General features: G+C 35.0%; 1 protein-coding gene across 3 annotated transcripts in view; it reads left to right on the plus strand.

The window, feature by feature from the left end:
- The first annotated feature begins 2,363 nt into the window (after nucleotides 1–2,363).
- The window catches only part of gab2 (GRB2-associated binding protein 2), a 132,569-nt gene continuing 120,569 nt past the window's right edge, over nucleotides 2,364–14,363 (plus strand). For all 3 annotated transcript variants that reach the window (XM_030152335.1, XM_030152336.1, XM_030152337.1), the window contains exon 1: nucleotides 2,364–2,656. In XM_030152335.1, the coding sequence (XP_030008195.1) occupies nucleotides 2,585–2,656 (72 nt within the window). In that variant the 5' untranslated portion in view covers nucleotides 2,364–2,584. The remainder of the gene's footprint in view (nucleotides 2,657–14,363) is intronic.

Consider the following 14,363-nt stretch of genomic DNA (forward strand, 5'->3'; position numbering starts at 1 on the left):
CCATCCATTTTAAAAGAGAAAATCGACATGGAATCCTCATTATGATACAGAAGATTAAAAAATGGACTTAAACTCATATATTGGGCTGATTAATGTTATGTTTTTTTTTAAACTTGTTTTTTTTTATATTCAAAATAAAAACAATAAAATACATGAATGCCCTTTTATGTTGTGGGTTTTGTTTTTGTTTTCCTTTTTGTCTTTTTTTTTCACTTTGTTTTTTCTTTTTTGTAAATGACTGAAAATATGATAAAACCAATAAAAACTTATGGACTTTAAAATCTTGGGCTCATTAATGTTTTTGTTTTTTTTTAATCTAAATAAAAACAATAAAAAAAAAATAAATGCACTTTTAAGTTGTGGGTTTTGTTTTTGTTTTCCTTTTTTGTCTTTTTTTTCCACTGTTTTTTCTTTTTTGTAAATGACTGAAAATATGATAAAAAAAATAAAAACTTATGGACTTTAATTTATATCTTGGGCTCATTAATGTTTTTTTTTTTTTTAGGTTTTTTCCCTGTTTTTTTTTTTTTTTTTTTTTTTTTTAATATTTGAAATAAAACAAATAAATGCACTTTTAAATTGTGGGTTTTGTTTTTTGTTTTCCTTTTTGTCTTTTTTTTCCACTTTGTTTCTTCCTTTTTGTAAATGACTGAAAATAGGATAAAACCAATACAAACTTATGGACTTTAACTTATATCTTGGGCTCACTAATGTTTTGTTGTTTTCTTTTTTTGTAATATTCAAAATAAAAACAATAAAAAATAAATAAATGCACTTTTGAGTTGTGAGTTTTGTTTTCCTTTTTGTCGTTTTTTCCCCACTTTGTTTCTTCCTTTTTGTAAATGACTGAAAATAGGATAAAACCAATACAAATTTATGGACTTTAACTTATATCTTGGGCTCATTAATGTTTGGGTTTTTTCTTTTTTTTTTTTTTTTTAGGTTTTTTTCCCTGTTTTTTTTTTTTTTTTTTTTTTTTTTTTTTTTTTTAATATTTGAAATAACAAAACAAATAAATGCACTTTTATGTTGTGGGTTTTGTTTTTTGTTTTCCTTATGATAAAACCAATAAAAACTTATGGACTTTAACTTATGTCTTGGGCTCACTAATTTTTTTTTTTTTTTTTTGTAATATTCAAAATAAAAACAATAAAAAATAAATAAATGCACTTTTAAGTTGTGGGTTTTGTTTTTTGTTTTGGTCTTTTTTTCACTTTGTTTTTTGTAAATGACTGAAAATATGATAAAACCAATAAAAACTTATGGACTTTAATTTATATATTGGGCTCATTAATATTTTTTATTTTATTTTTTTTAATATTTGAAATAACAAAACAAATAAATGCACTTTTAAGTTGTGGGTTTTGTTTTTTGTTTTCCTTATGATAAAACCAATAAAAACTTACGGACTTTAACTTATATCTTGGGCTCACTAATGTTTTGTTTATTTTTTTTTTGTAATATTCAAAATAAAAACAATAAAAAATAAATAAATGCACTTTTAAGTTATGGGTTTTGGTTTTTTTTGTTTTCCTTTTTGTAAATGACTGACATTATGATAAAACCAATAAAAATTTAAATGACAAATAAATAAATAAATTAGACTAAACCTTTTCACCTTGTCACTCCAAAAAAAAAAAGTCCATTCATTCAATCATCCACAAGATGGTGCGTTTTCCCATCTGACCACACTGGTGAAAATGGAATTCTTTATTGTGGCCAATGGCTGCAGCAGTGATTTTAATAGTTTTATGTTTCCATTAAAACACAACAGATGACTTGGGAAAGTTATCCACAGGAAGCGACGACTTGTATTCACTGAGTTCCGTGCGTAATTTGGCATTTTACGCATCACCTTATAAACTAAATGGATGTATTTTTACATTTGAGGACACACTCGGTGACATAAACACGTGTTTTGCTTGTCATTATACAAATACTAGTCTTTATTTGTGTTTCTTGAGGGTTTTTGGAGTCGTGTTTGGGGTCTTTGGAAGCGCTTTAAGCCGTGCGCTACTCCCCATCCTCTTCGTCCCGGCGCAGCCCATCCCTCCCTCTCTCCGTCCCCCTCCCTCCCTCGGCTCGGTGGGCGTGGTATGAGTTGGGAAAACAAACTGCAGACACCCTGAGATACTTCCTCACCCTGCATCAGTGCAGTTTCCCCGCGGCTTGTCGTCTGCTGCCCGTGCGTAAAACCAAAAACAATCCAAACACAGAAGAGTCGCGGTGTTTCTTTTCCTCCGGTCCTTTTTTTTTTTTTTTTTTTTTTTTTTTTTTTACTCGCCTCTTGCGCGCTGGTTGTTGCGCATTAGTAGGAGCGTTTGGACACATCTATCTGTGTGGAAAAGGCACCCTGCTTTCTTTGTTTTTTTTTTTTTTTTTTTTTTAATCCAATGGGGGGAGCGGACGGCGTGGGCACCAAGGAGAGCCAGACGCCGACAACTGAGTGAAAAAAAAAGGGGCAAACCTTCTGGAGCCGCCATGTACTACTACTACAACTACTACTACTACTACTACTTGTACTACTAGTACTAGTACTGGTGACAGACGGCAGTTGAAGAGCAGAGAGCAAACAGTGACAAACATGAGCGGTGGAGAAATCATCTTCCAAGGCTGGCTGAGAAAGTCCCCACCAGAGAAGAAACTGAGGAGATATGTAAGTCCACGCAAAAAAACAAAAGGAAAAAAAAACAAAACAAAAAAACTTTGGTGCAGCTTCTTTTTACGCGTTTCCGTCCTTTCTCTCCAAATGTCACCTTTTGTCTCCAGAAAAGCGCACGCGTGTAAAGTTTATCCAAGCAGGTGCATCCCTCTACTGTCTCTTCTTCTTCTTCTTCTTCTTCTTTTTAAACAATCTGTCATATTGAAACATAATCTCAGTCTGTTCGGACGCAAACTGTCAGTTTTTCTTGCGCTAGGCCACCCACTGTGGGCTCCTGTGACCACATGGATGCGCCTAAGTCTGTGTTAATACCCGACAGCTGTCTATAATTTTGACTAAACACCTCTCAGACTACACACACACACATACACACACATGCACACATACATACATGAACTCCCATTTGGGTTTTATCTGATCAGGATGAGGTAATGTCTCCTGGATGCGTGGATGTGACCGGTTTTCATGTTGGTGTCATAGGAATAGTGAGAACTGCACAACACTTAAAAGGAGAGAGTGGAAGAGTGGAGGTGGGGTGAGTTTCCTGGGTGCTTTGGCAGTAGGGCAGTGTATTGACAAGAATCTGACAATATGATACAAATCACAATACAAGGATCACGATATCATATATCACGATACTGTTAAAAAAGCATATAACATAGACAATATAACATTAGATCCTGTTGGGCTCAGATAAACATGTGTGCAGATTTCTGCTGTAATCCAATTCTTCTAGGAAATTATCATTAAAAAAAAAAAAAAAAGAAACAAAAAAATGGCCTTTTTTTAATAGTATCATGACATATCGTGATGTATCGTATCGTGATCCTAGTATTGTGATTTGTATCGTATCGCTGGATTCTTGCCGATACACAGCCCTAATCCCAATACTGTTAAAAAAAGCAATTTTTTGTTTGTTTCTTTTTTAAAAATGACTATTTCCTGGAAGAATGGAACGACACCAGAAATCTGCACAAATACTAAACACATTTTTATTTGATCCCAACAGGATCTAATGCTATATCACAAACTGTTCCTGTGTTCAAACTTAAATTGTTTTACAGACGTTACAGTTTAAGATCCTGCTCAAATGTTCATATTGTATTAGTTCAGAACTAACATCATAACTTTATTTTAACTCAACCCCAACAAAGGAACTACCATTATTGAATAAGAGTGTTAAATAATAATGAATAAAATATAAACAAAAATGAACCTCCACAATTTGAATAAATACCTAAAAATATCGATACAGTACTTTTTAATATCAATACCGTATTGTGAAATGAAATATCGCGATATATTGCAGAACCGATATTTTCTTACACCCCTGTTTGGCGGGGGGGTAAAGTCTCCTGGATGCGTGGATGTGACCGGTTTTCATGTTGGTGTCATAGGAATAGTGAGAACTGCACAACACTTAAAAGGAGAGAGTGGAAGAGTGGAGGTGGGGTGAGTTTCCTGGGTGCTTTGGCAGTAGGGCAGTGTATTGACAAGAATCTGACAATATGATACAAATCACAATACAAGGATCACGATACCATATATCACGATATATCACGATACTGTTAAAAAAGCATATAACATAGACAATATAACATTAGATCCTGTTGGGCTCAGATAAAAATGTGTGCAGATTTCTGCTGTAATCCAATTCTTCTAGGAAATTATCATTAAAAAAAAAAAAAAGAAACAAAAAAATGGCCTTTTTTTAATAGTATCATGACATATCATGACGTATCGTATCGTGATCCTAGTATTGTGATTTGTATCGTATCGCTGGATTCTTGCCGATACACAGCCCTAATCCTAATACTGTTAAAAAAGCAATTTTTTGTTTGTTTCTTTTTTAAAATGATTATTTCCTGGAAGAATGGAACTACACCTGAAATCTGCACAAATACTAAACACATTTTTATTTGATCCCAACAGGATCTAATGCTATATCACAAACTGTTCCTGTGTTCAAACTTAAATTCCGTTTTACAGACGTTACAGTTTAAGATCCTGTTCAAATGTTCATATTCTATCAGTTCAGAACTAACATCATAACTTTATTTTAACGCAACCCCAACAAAGGAACTAACACTATTTAATAAAAGAGTGTTAAGTAACAATAAATAAAATATAAACAAAAAAACAAAAATGGACCTCCGCCATATCTGCATTTGAATAAATACCTAAAAATATCGATACAGTTCTTTTTAACCCCTTCATGCATAGTGGTCAGTAGAGTGGACAGCTATTCAAAAGCTGTTCTTCTGTATATTTACCTCCGCCAAGGAGGTTATGTTTTTGCCAGGGTTTATCTGTTTGTTTGTCTGTTTGTTTGTTTGTTTGTTTGTCTGTCCGTTAGTGTGCAACATAACTCAAAAAGTTATGGACAGATTTGGATGAAATTTTCAGGGTTTGTTGGAAATGGGATAAGGAAGAAATGATTAAATTTTGGTGGTGATCGGGGGTGGGGGGGCCCACGGGGGGGGCCACTGATCAGCCTTGGCACAGTGGACCAGCCAGCACAGTGGACGCTTGAACATGATCCCATACACTGTCACCTATTGGACAGTCATGGGAAGTGCTTTCTTTTTTTTAACTCGTAACCAAGATGGCTGACAGGAAGTCAGAAATGCTGAACATCCCAGGAATATCTGGTAAATCTTTCTATATCAGGACACCCCTGAAGGTAGAACAAATATGCTTGCATCAAGTAACATCTAAGGATTAATATCAGTGTTAAAAATTCCAGATATTTATTTTATATTGGAAGACATTTGCAATTAATCATATCCGCTAAATTGATGCCATGCATCACTGGCTGTTTTTCAACTGCAATTCATATCATTAGAAAAACTTTGCGGTTCTTGTTAAATCATTTGATCTGCAGTAACATGTTTTAGAGCAAATCAATTGCTAATTGTTCTTAGAGTGTAATTAAAGTTGTTTTTTTTTCTTGTGCATAATATCTTGGTTAAGTGAGTAACAACTAGTATTAGAATGTGTTAAAATGTGAGAAAACATCAGATTAGTAGCATTAAAAATGTTTAATTGCATAGTCTTCCCACAGTATATGATTTTCTGATGTTGTTAAATACGTATTTCTTTGCTTCAAAAGTTAACAGTATGATGGACATTTTGTAACGCCGTGAAAAATAGGTTCATAAATAAAATATTAAAATTGCAATTGCATTTTTTTACATGCCTAAAGAGGAATAAAAACACTCCGGAAAAAAAGTCTCGACTAAGGTTCTCATAATACATGCATGAAAGGGTTAATATCAATACCGTATTGTGAAATTAAATATCGCGATATATTGCAGAACTGATATTTTCTTACACCTCTATTTCGCGGGGGGGGTTGGAGTGGGGGTTGGGGTGGGGGGGCAGCCACAAATCAGATAATAGGATTTATGGAGGCAGATAGAACCATGAGACAATCTCCTATAAATACAGCTGTCCACTGTTTATGTATGGTGTTGCATTACTAGGCCTCTCCATGTTCCTACTAGCTGACTTTGCCATGATGTCATCACACTGTTTCATCTGGAAATCCATCCTTGAATGTCTTCAAATGCCCCCCCCCGCACCCCTCCTCCCACCTCTACTCCTCTTCTCCCCCACCACTACCTCCTCCTGTCATTTCCTCATTGTCTTCCACTTAAAGCCGGCTAATGTTTACACAGAGACCACCATGGTCAGTACGGAACAGCAGCTGCGAGCGTACAGAGGAAAAACTTGCTTGGTTCATAACAGTACTGTATAAACAACAAGAGAAGAAGAAGAAAAAAAAAAAACACTCTCACAAGACATAATGGAGCTAACATAATGGCCTTCCTCAGGCAACAGAGCAGGAGGAGGTTCGGACTTTTTCAGCCTCATTCTCACCCTTAGCGAGTAAACCTAGAAACAAGTTCATACATACATGCAAACACGGACGTAGTTTGAGACAGAAACCAGTGTCATGAGATAGAGCGTCCACAACAGGCGAGACTTGTGAATGCGATAATCTGTCCATCTCAAATTCCTTCCAGTTAAAGTCAGGCTACGGACAATCGGAGCCATTAACTCACCAGTATTGCTGTCATCTGACATCGTTGACATCCTAATGAGAGTGATATTTTCAGATGCTCCTCGTGCGTACGCTCATGAAGGTGTGTTACGCTCCAGAAATGTCAAACGGGAATGTGATGGGTCAGTGGATGGGAGCGAGGAATGTAAAAGGGTCACCGGAAGATTTGCGGGCGCTCGTGGGAAGTTTGCGCTGGGATCTACAGTCGCGGAAAAAATTATTAGACCAGGATCAAAATACAGTATTCAAAATCTCTCTGATGGGACATTTTAGAGATAATTTGACAGATTATTGTTGCTAAATGACCCACATTTTTACTTTTAAACTCATTTTTGCTTTAGTTGGACCATAAGGGATTATCCAAAACAAGGAGCTACTTTATATTGAAATTTATGTTGTTATGGCAATCAATTAAAGAAGAATGAAGAATTGCCTTTATTGTCATTTGACAGTACAGAGTACATCAAACGAAACTGAGTTCGATGATTAGGGACATCGGGCCGTTGCTCCTACTACAGCGCTACCATAAAACCCTTTCTTTGAAAATTGCAGTGAAGAACAGAAGATAATGCAAAGCACAAACAGAAGACATCATACAGTTTTCACACAGTACACGTGGACACATGCTGGAATTTTTTCATGGATTTGAAAAGGAATTGGGATACAGCGTGAACATTAGGCAGACAGCAGACGTGAAAAAAAAAGTTCATTACTGTGTTTTGACCTACCATCAAAAGTCATCAAAAACAATGGTTAAGCAATCCAGTACTAACTCCTGTGTGTATCATGTGACTAAAACAGACAGAAAAGAAAACATGAAATGCATAAAAGCACTGTTTTTGTCAGTACAATGCCATAGATATTGACGGAAGAACTGAAATGATTTTGGTTATTATCAAGAAAACATGTTAAATGGATAGATATCAGCTCTGAAATTAAACTACTATGAACTATTTTTGTTGTTATCATTATATTTGTCCAAACAAATGCACCTTTAGTTGTACCAGGCATTATTTTGTGTTTCCCTGAGATCCAAACATTCAAAAACGTATCATGGATTGTGCCATAAATCTGCATTTTTATGAACAAAAACGGTCAAAAACATATTTTTATGTGTTTAATTGTTGGATCCTTCACATCTTTATAGTCTGTAGTCAGTCTATAACTCTAGAATACCGTAGTCTGGTGATCGATAAACGGATGATTCCTTGTTTATAAATGAGTTTTCCTTGACCTGATGGGAAAGTGAATTTCCTCCTGTGGATCAGTAATGTTTATCTGTGTCTCTATCTGTATTGCTACATTGTTTTTGTCTTTTTACTTCATCTCATTTGCGTTTTAAGGTCAACATTTATAAACTGAACCAGAGAAAACCTGAAAATGCATTCACATACAGTTGCGGAAAAAATGATTAGACCATCAAAAGTCATCACAAACAATGGTTATGCAATCAGGTACTAACTCCTGTGTGTATCATGTGACTAAAACAGACAGAAAAGAAAACATGGAATGTCTAAAAGCACTGTTTTTGTCAGTACAATGCCACAGATATTGACGGAAGAACTGAAGTGATTTTGGTTATTATCAAGAAAACATGGAAAATGGATAGATATCAGCTCTGAAATTAAACTATTATGAGCTATTTTTGTTGTTTTCATTATATTTGTCCAAACAAATGTACCTTTAGTTGTACCAGGCATTAAAATGAACAAGAAATTGAAGAAAACACGAGGTGGTCTAATAACTTTTTCTGCGACTGTAGATCAGTGGTTCTGAACTGGTCTACCTTCAGGATAGAGATGTAATGAGCAGAGATTTTGGTTTTACGATTGTTGTCAGAGAAATAATCGTGGTTTCACAATTACTGCCCTTATTTTGTGCATATTCATTTCAAAACAGTACTCATTAAGGCTGTCACTAGTCGCTTTTCCATTGGACATACGTATGTGCAAAACTTTATCGATATTTACTAAATGTTGAAAAAACAGAAGTGCTTAATGTCGGGTTTTCCATTAAATCAAAAATATGATGATTTGTTTCTTTATTATTGCAAGATGACACGAGAAGTCTTTCCGTAAACATGGTGACGAACATAAATATCACTTTGATTTACAGATATATTCATTGTTATTATATTTTACTCCTCTATCCCCTTCTAAATTAAAAAATGATTCAGTTTCCTGGTGTGTCCACACATACCGCACCATGTTTCTTTTAAAACTCTTCTTCTTCGCTTGTTGTCTGTCAGCATCCATTTTTATTTTAATTGACATGACTCTAGTTGCGAAAAAAGATCTCTCCATTGCAGTTTTGCGTGATATACCATTTGCCTGAAAAACCACCTCTTGCCAGCGCAAAAACTTTTAATCGAAAAATGAGTTTTTCCGTTTTTCCATTAGGCAAATTTTAATGCACAAGTTATATTTGTGCAATTTGAGGGTCAATAGAAAAGTGACGACTTTTTATTCAAACTTCGGACATTCGTTCAAGCATGAGGTGAAAAGTTCAAATAGGAACTGTGATTACCTGTTGGAATGTGGGGTGGAGTCTCTACAGACAAATCAGACTATTTTATGTAGTTCGCCTTGTGATCAAACACAGTGTGTTTACTGCAGCAATTCACAGGTTCACCCTCCTGAAACTTGTATGACAGTCTGAACTGGAAGAGAATGGCCTAACTCCACCAAAGCTAGGCAGACAGATAGTAGTGAATGGGTTGGACAACGGTAGCACTGGTCTGCAATTTTTTAGAAATGATTTGCTTCAGAGATTAAATGTGCTAAATGTTACGTATTTTAATAAGATTAATTGGAAAATAAATGACAAAAGTGCCGGTTTGCTGATTTCAAGGTATATGATTAAGTGTTATTGCACATATATATTGGTTTATGTACATTTACAGGGTGGGGAAGCAAAATTTACAATGAACATTTAGTTGTTTTTTCTCAGCAGGCACTACGTCAATTGTTTTGAAACCAAACATATATTGATGTCATAATCATACCTAACACTATTATCCATACCTTTTCAGAAACATTTGCCCATATGAGTAATCAGGAAAGCAAACGTCAAAGAGTGTGTGATTTGCTGAATGCACTCGTCACACCAAAGGAGATTTCAAAAATAGTTGGAGTGTCCATAAAGACTGTTTATAATGGAAAGAAGAGAATGACTATGAGCAAAACTATTAGGAGAAAGTCTGGAAGATACTATTAAAGAAGAATGGGAGAAGTTGTCACCCGAATATTTGAGGAACACTTGCGCAAGTTTCAGGAAGCGTGTGAAGGCAGTTATTGAGAAAGAAGGAGGACACATAGAATAAAAACATTTTCTATTATGTACATTTTCTTGTGGCAAATAAATTCTCATGACTTTCAATAAACTAACTGGTCATACACTGTCTTTCAATCCCTGCCTCAAAATATTGTAAATTTTGCTTCCCCACCCTGTATATAATAGTTTTATAAATCTTCCACTAAATAGAACCTGTAAAGTGAATGTATTCTAATGTGCAGACAGTGTTTTGAAGTAGATCTTGTAGCTCTGAGACAAATATTCCTTTTGAGTCAAACCCATTCTCTCGTTAATTCTTGAATTTCACATTTTGACCCAAGGCTGTATCTTGGAAAGTTCAGCCAACCAGCATTTTCGACTTGATTTTTCTTTATCGGTGACTCTCATGTGGTAAAATTTCTTTACTTTTATTCCGGAAGCACTTTCCTTGTAGACCAGTGTAGTCTGAAGCTGTGTAGATGACGGTAGCGAACGCAAACTGTGGAAATGAAAGTGAGCTCGTATTGAAAATATATTTACGGTCAAGACAATGCTGTGGGGGCAGCTGTGGCCTAGATGGCTGGAGAGTCTGCTGGGGGGTGCTTGTGATTGATGGGTCACCGGTTCAGTTCTCTAGACTGGCGGAGAGTTGTTGGCTGATGTGCCCTTGAGCAAGGCACTTAACTCCCCATTTACTCCCCAGGCACCTGATACGGTGCGCCCACTGCTCCTGGGATGCAGTGTGTGATACATGGTGCATAGTGATGGGTTAACCCTCTGGTATCCCGTCCAGTAAGGCCCTTACTAAGCACCAAGTGTGCCTTTTTGGCACACTTGTGGAATAATGTAAAAAAAAATTTCATACAGTTTGTTTTTAATTGTTTTACACTTTTTTCTATTTCATCAACTTGAGCTGTAAATAAAAATACCAAATACTCAATAATTGTCACATTTTTTAACCCTTTAAATGCTGTTTGTAATGTAAACAAACCATTTTTGTGGATGCAAAAAAACACAAAAAATTAATTTTTTTCAATATACTACATAAAAAGTGGATCACATATTACTTGATTTTTGCAGCCTGGCATATGTCAGTGATTAACTCCAACATTGGTTAATTTACATTATTATTTTTGGCGCTAGGTCAAATGTTCGAAAATACTAGCATCTGTCACCAAGTGTGCGTAAAATGCACACCTATAAATCAGACTACTAAATATTATATATTGATTTATTTTTCTGCTCTAATTTGATTTTATTTTTGTAAATCAAGGTCAGCCCTAATCATACATATCAAATGGAAGAAATAGTGCGTTTTAGGCACACTTGGGAGACAGATGCTAGTCTTGTAATTTTCTTTTGTTTACAATGTGCACATTTTAGTTGTTGGCCAGAATTTTAAAGATCATACAAAAATGAACAACTTTTGAATTCTAACCTTATTTAAATTGTGAAAAATAATATGAAGTTTTTTTTAACACGAAATGCAAAGTGTGCCTAAAAGGCGCACCCGGATACCAGAGGGTTAAAGGTGTTGGTGTGGTGATCCACTGTAAAGATTTCAGTAAAGTGCATGGCTGTGGTAGAGTCGAGCAAACCAAAGTGCAACAAGAAAGTAAAGAAAATGTGTAGTTTTATAAAATGCAATTAAAAAAAAAAAAAATACAACCCAGGTACAAATGAGTTCCAGTTAAAAGCCTATTTAATGTTTACTGCACTTGGAATGAAGGAAAATTCGTGACATTGGGACTTGACGTCACCCCTCAGATAAAAGTTTTACGACTATTGACTTCAATAAAGTGAAGAATTATAGAGGAAACTAGATGGAAATGATGTAAAAAACATAATTTATCATATCATGTAGTTTTGTATGTTTGGGTCAAAGTACACACAAATACACTTAAAATTCCATCCCAGGTACATGAAAAAACATTCATCTTTTGGGTCTTGAACTGTAAAAGTCTGGGTTTACAGTGTCAACAGTGTGGCACACCAGCTACTGTTACTGCTAATAACAAACCCAGACTTCAACACAAACTTTTTCATTTTTGTGCCACTAACTGTGTTGCTTCGATACATTAAAATACTGAGAAATTTGTTAAAATTTGAGAGCAAATTTCAATACACACAGCTTTTATTCATGTTTGGTTTTTTTAGTATTTTAACCCAGATAACCTTTATATTTTCTGTGGTAGAACTGCTTTAGATGGAAAAATGCCAGTGTGGTGAAACTAAAGACTGGAGGCTGATGAGTGAAAACACACTGTGGTCAATAGGTTTATATTTACGGCTGGTACAACTGTTGTTACTGCATATACTTTTTTTTTTTTTGCTGTTGCATGTGTGAGATGAACAGAAATGAAATTTGTTAGAATATTATGCACCGATTTGAGGGAATAACTGTACAGATGAGCTGAAAAATCAAACTAAAGTTGTGTTTTCCAGAGTTTTTAGCTCAAAGTATAAATTTTGTTTCCCTGAGATCCAAACATGTAAAAACGTATCATGGATTGTGCCATAAATCTACATTTTTATGAGCAAAAACTGTCAAAAACATATTTTAATGTATTTGATTGTTGGATCCTTCACATCATTATAGTCTGTAGTCAGTCTATAACTCTAGAATACCGTAGTCTGGTGATTGCTAAACTGATGATTCCTTGTTTATAAATGAGTTTTCCTTGACCTGATAGTAAAGTGAATTTCCTCCTGTGGATCAATAATGTTTATCTGTGTCCGTATCTGTATTGCTACGTCGTTTTTGTCTTTTTACTTCATCTCATTTGTGTTTTAAGGCCAACATTTATAAACTTGACCAGAGAAAACCTGAAAATGCCTTCATGTAGAGTTAACGAAAAAATTATTAGACCATCAAAAGTCACCAAAAACAATGGTTATGCAATCCAGTACTAACTCCTGTGTGTATCATGTGACTAAAACAGACAGAAAAGAAAACATGGAATGTCTAAAAGCACTGTTTTTCTCACTACAATGCCATAGATATTGATGGAAGAACTGAAGGGATTTTGGTTATTATAAAAAAAAAACATGGAAAATGAATAGATATCAGCTCTGAAATTAAACTACTATGAGCTATTTTTGTTGTTACCTCTGCCAGGAGGTATTGTGATCGCTTTGCTTTGTTTGTTTGTCTGTTAGCAAGATAACTCAAAAAGTTATGGACGGATTTTTATGAAATTTTCAGGAAATGTTGATACCGGCACAAGGAAGAAAAAATGATACATTTTGGTGGTGATGGGGGGCACGGGGGCACACTGATCTGCCTTGGCGGAGGTCTGTGCTCTCCGAGTGCTTTTCTTGTTATCATTATATTTGTCCAAAACAAATGTACCTTTAGTTGTACCAGGCGTTAACATGAACAAGAAATTGAATAAAACAAGGGGTGGTCTAGTAATTTTTTCTGCAACTGTATTTGTTGCAACTCTCAAATAACTTGTTTTTTTCTACATTCAACCATTCGTAGGTGTCTTTACCTCCGCCAAGGAATGGAGGAGGTTATGTTTTCATTGGGGTTTGTCTATTTGTTTGTCTGTCTGTCTGTTAGCAACATAACTCAAAAAGTTATGGAAGGATTTTGATGAAATTTTCAGGAAATGTTGATACTGGCACAAGGAAAAAATGATTACATTTTGGTGGTGATTTAAGAAGCAATGTGTAGTTCTCCACTATGTGGACATTTAGCTGCCATGCAATTTTTTCCCCTAATACATACAAAAGTGTAAAAAAAAAAAACAAAAAAACAAATGTTTTGATAAACTGCTTTGCTGCTGATGTATACAATAAAAAAAAAAGTAAAAAAAAAAAAAAAAAAAATTTGGTGGTGGGGGTGGGGGGGGGGTTGATCTGCCTTGGCGGAAGTCTGTGCCCTCCAAGTGCTTTTCTAGTTTTTAGTATTATCCTCTGAATTTTGCATTTTTCAGTGAAAACCAAGTATTTTCCTATATTTCACTGACTGGTCATGTAGATTTTTATAAAATGAACAAGAAATTGATGAAAACAAGGGGTGGCCTAATCATTTTTTTCAACGACATTATTTCTTTCACTGGTCATACAGATTTTTCTAAAAGTAAATTCCAAGGTTACTGTGTAGAAACAGATAAAACTGAAGAAAAAGTGTCTTTTTTAGCAAAATATATCATTAACTGAACTTAAAAACAAGCATTTACAACCACTGTCATTTATCAAACTATGGGGGGTTTATTGGTGAATTGATGGTGAATCAATTATTTTCCAATTTTTTCTTACTATTTACTATAAATTTTAATAGGTGTCTCAGTAAAGTGCACTTTGGGTCCTGATTACCTCCGCCAAGGAGGTTATGTTTTTGCCAGGGTTTGTTTG

The sequence above is a fragment of the Sphaeramia orbicularis genome, chromosome 13, assembly GCF_902148855.1.
Source record: "Sphaeramia orbicularis chromosome 13, fSphaOr1.1, whole genome shotgun sequence".
Lineage (NCBI taxonomy): Eukaryota > Metazoa > Chordata > Actinopteri > Kurtiformes > Apogonidae > Sphaeramia > Sphaeramia orbicularis.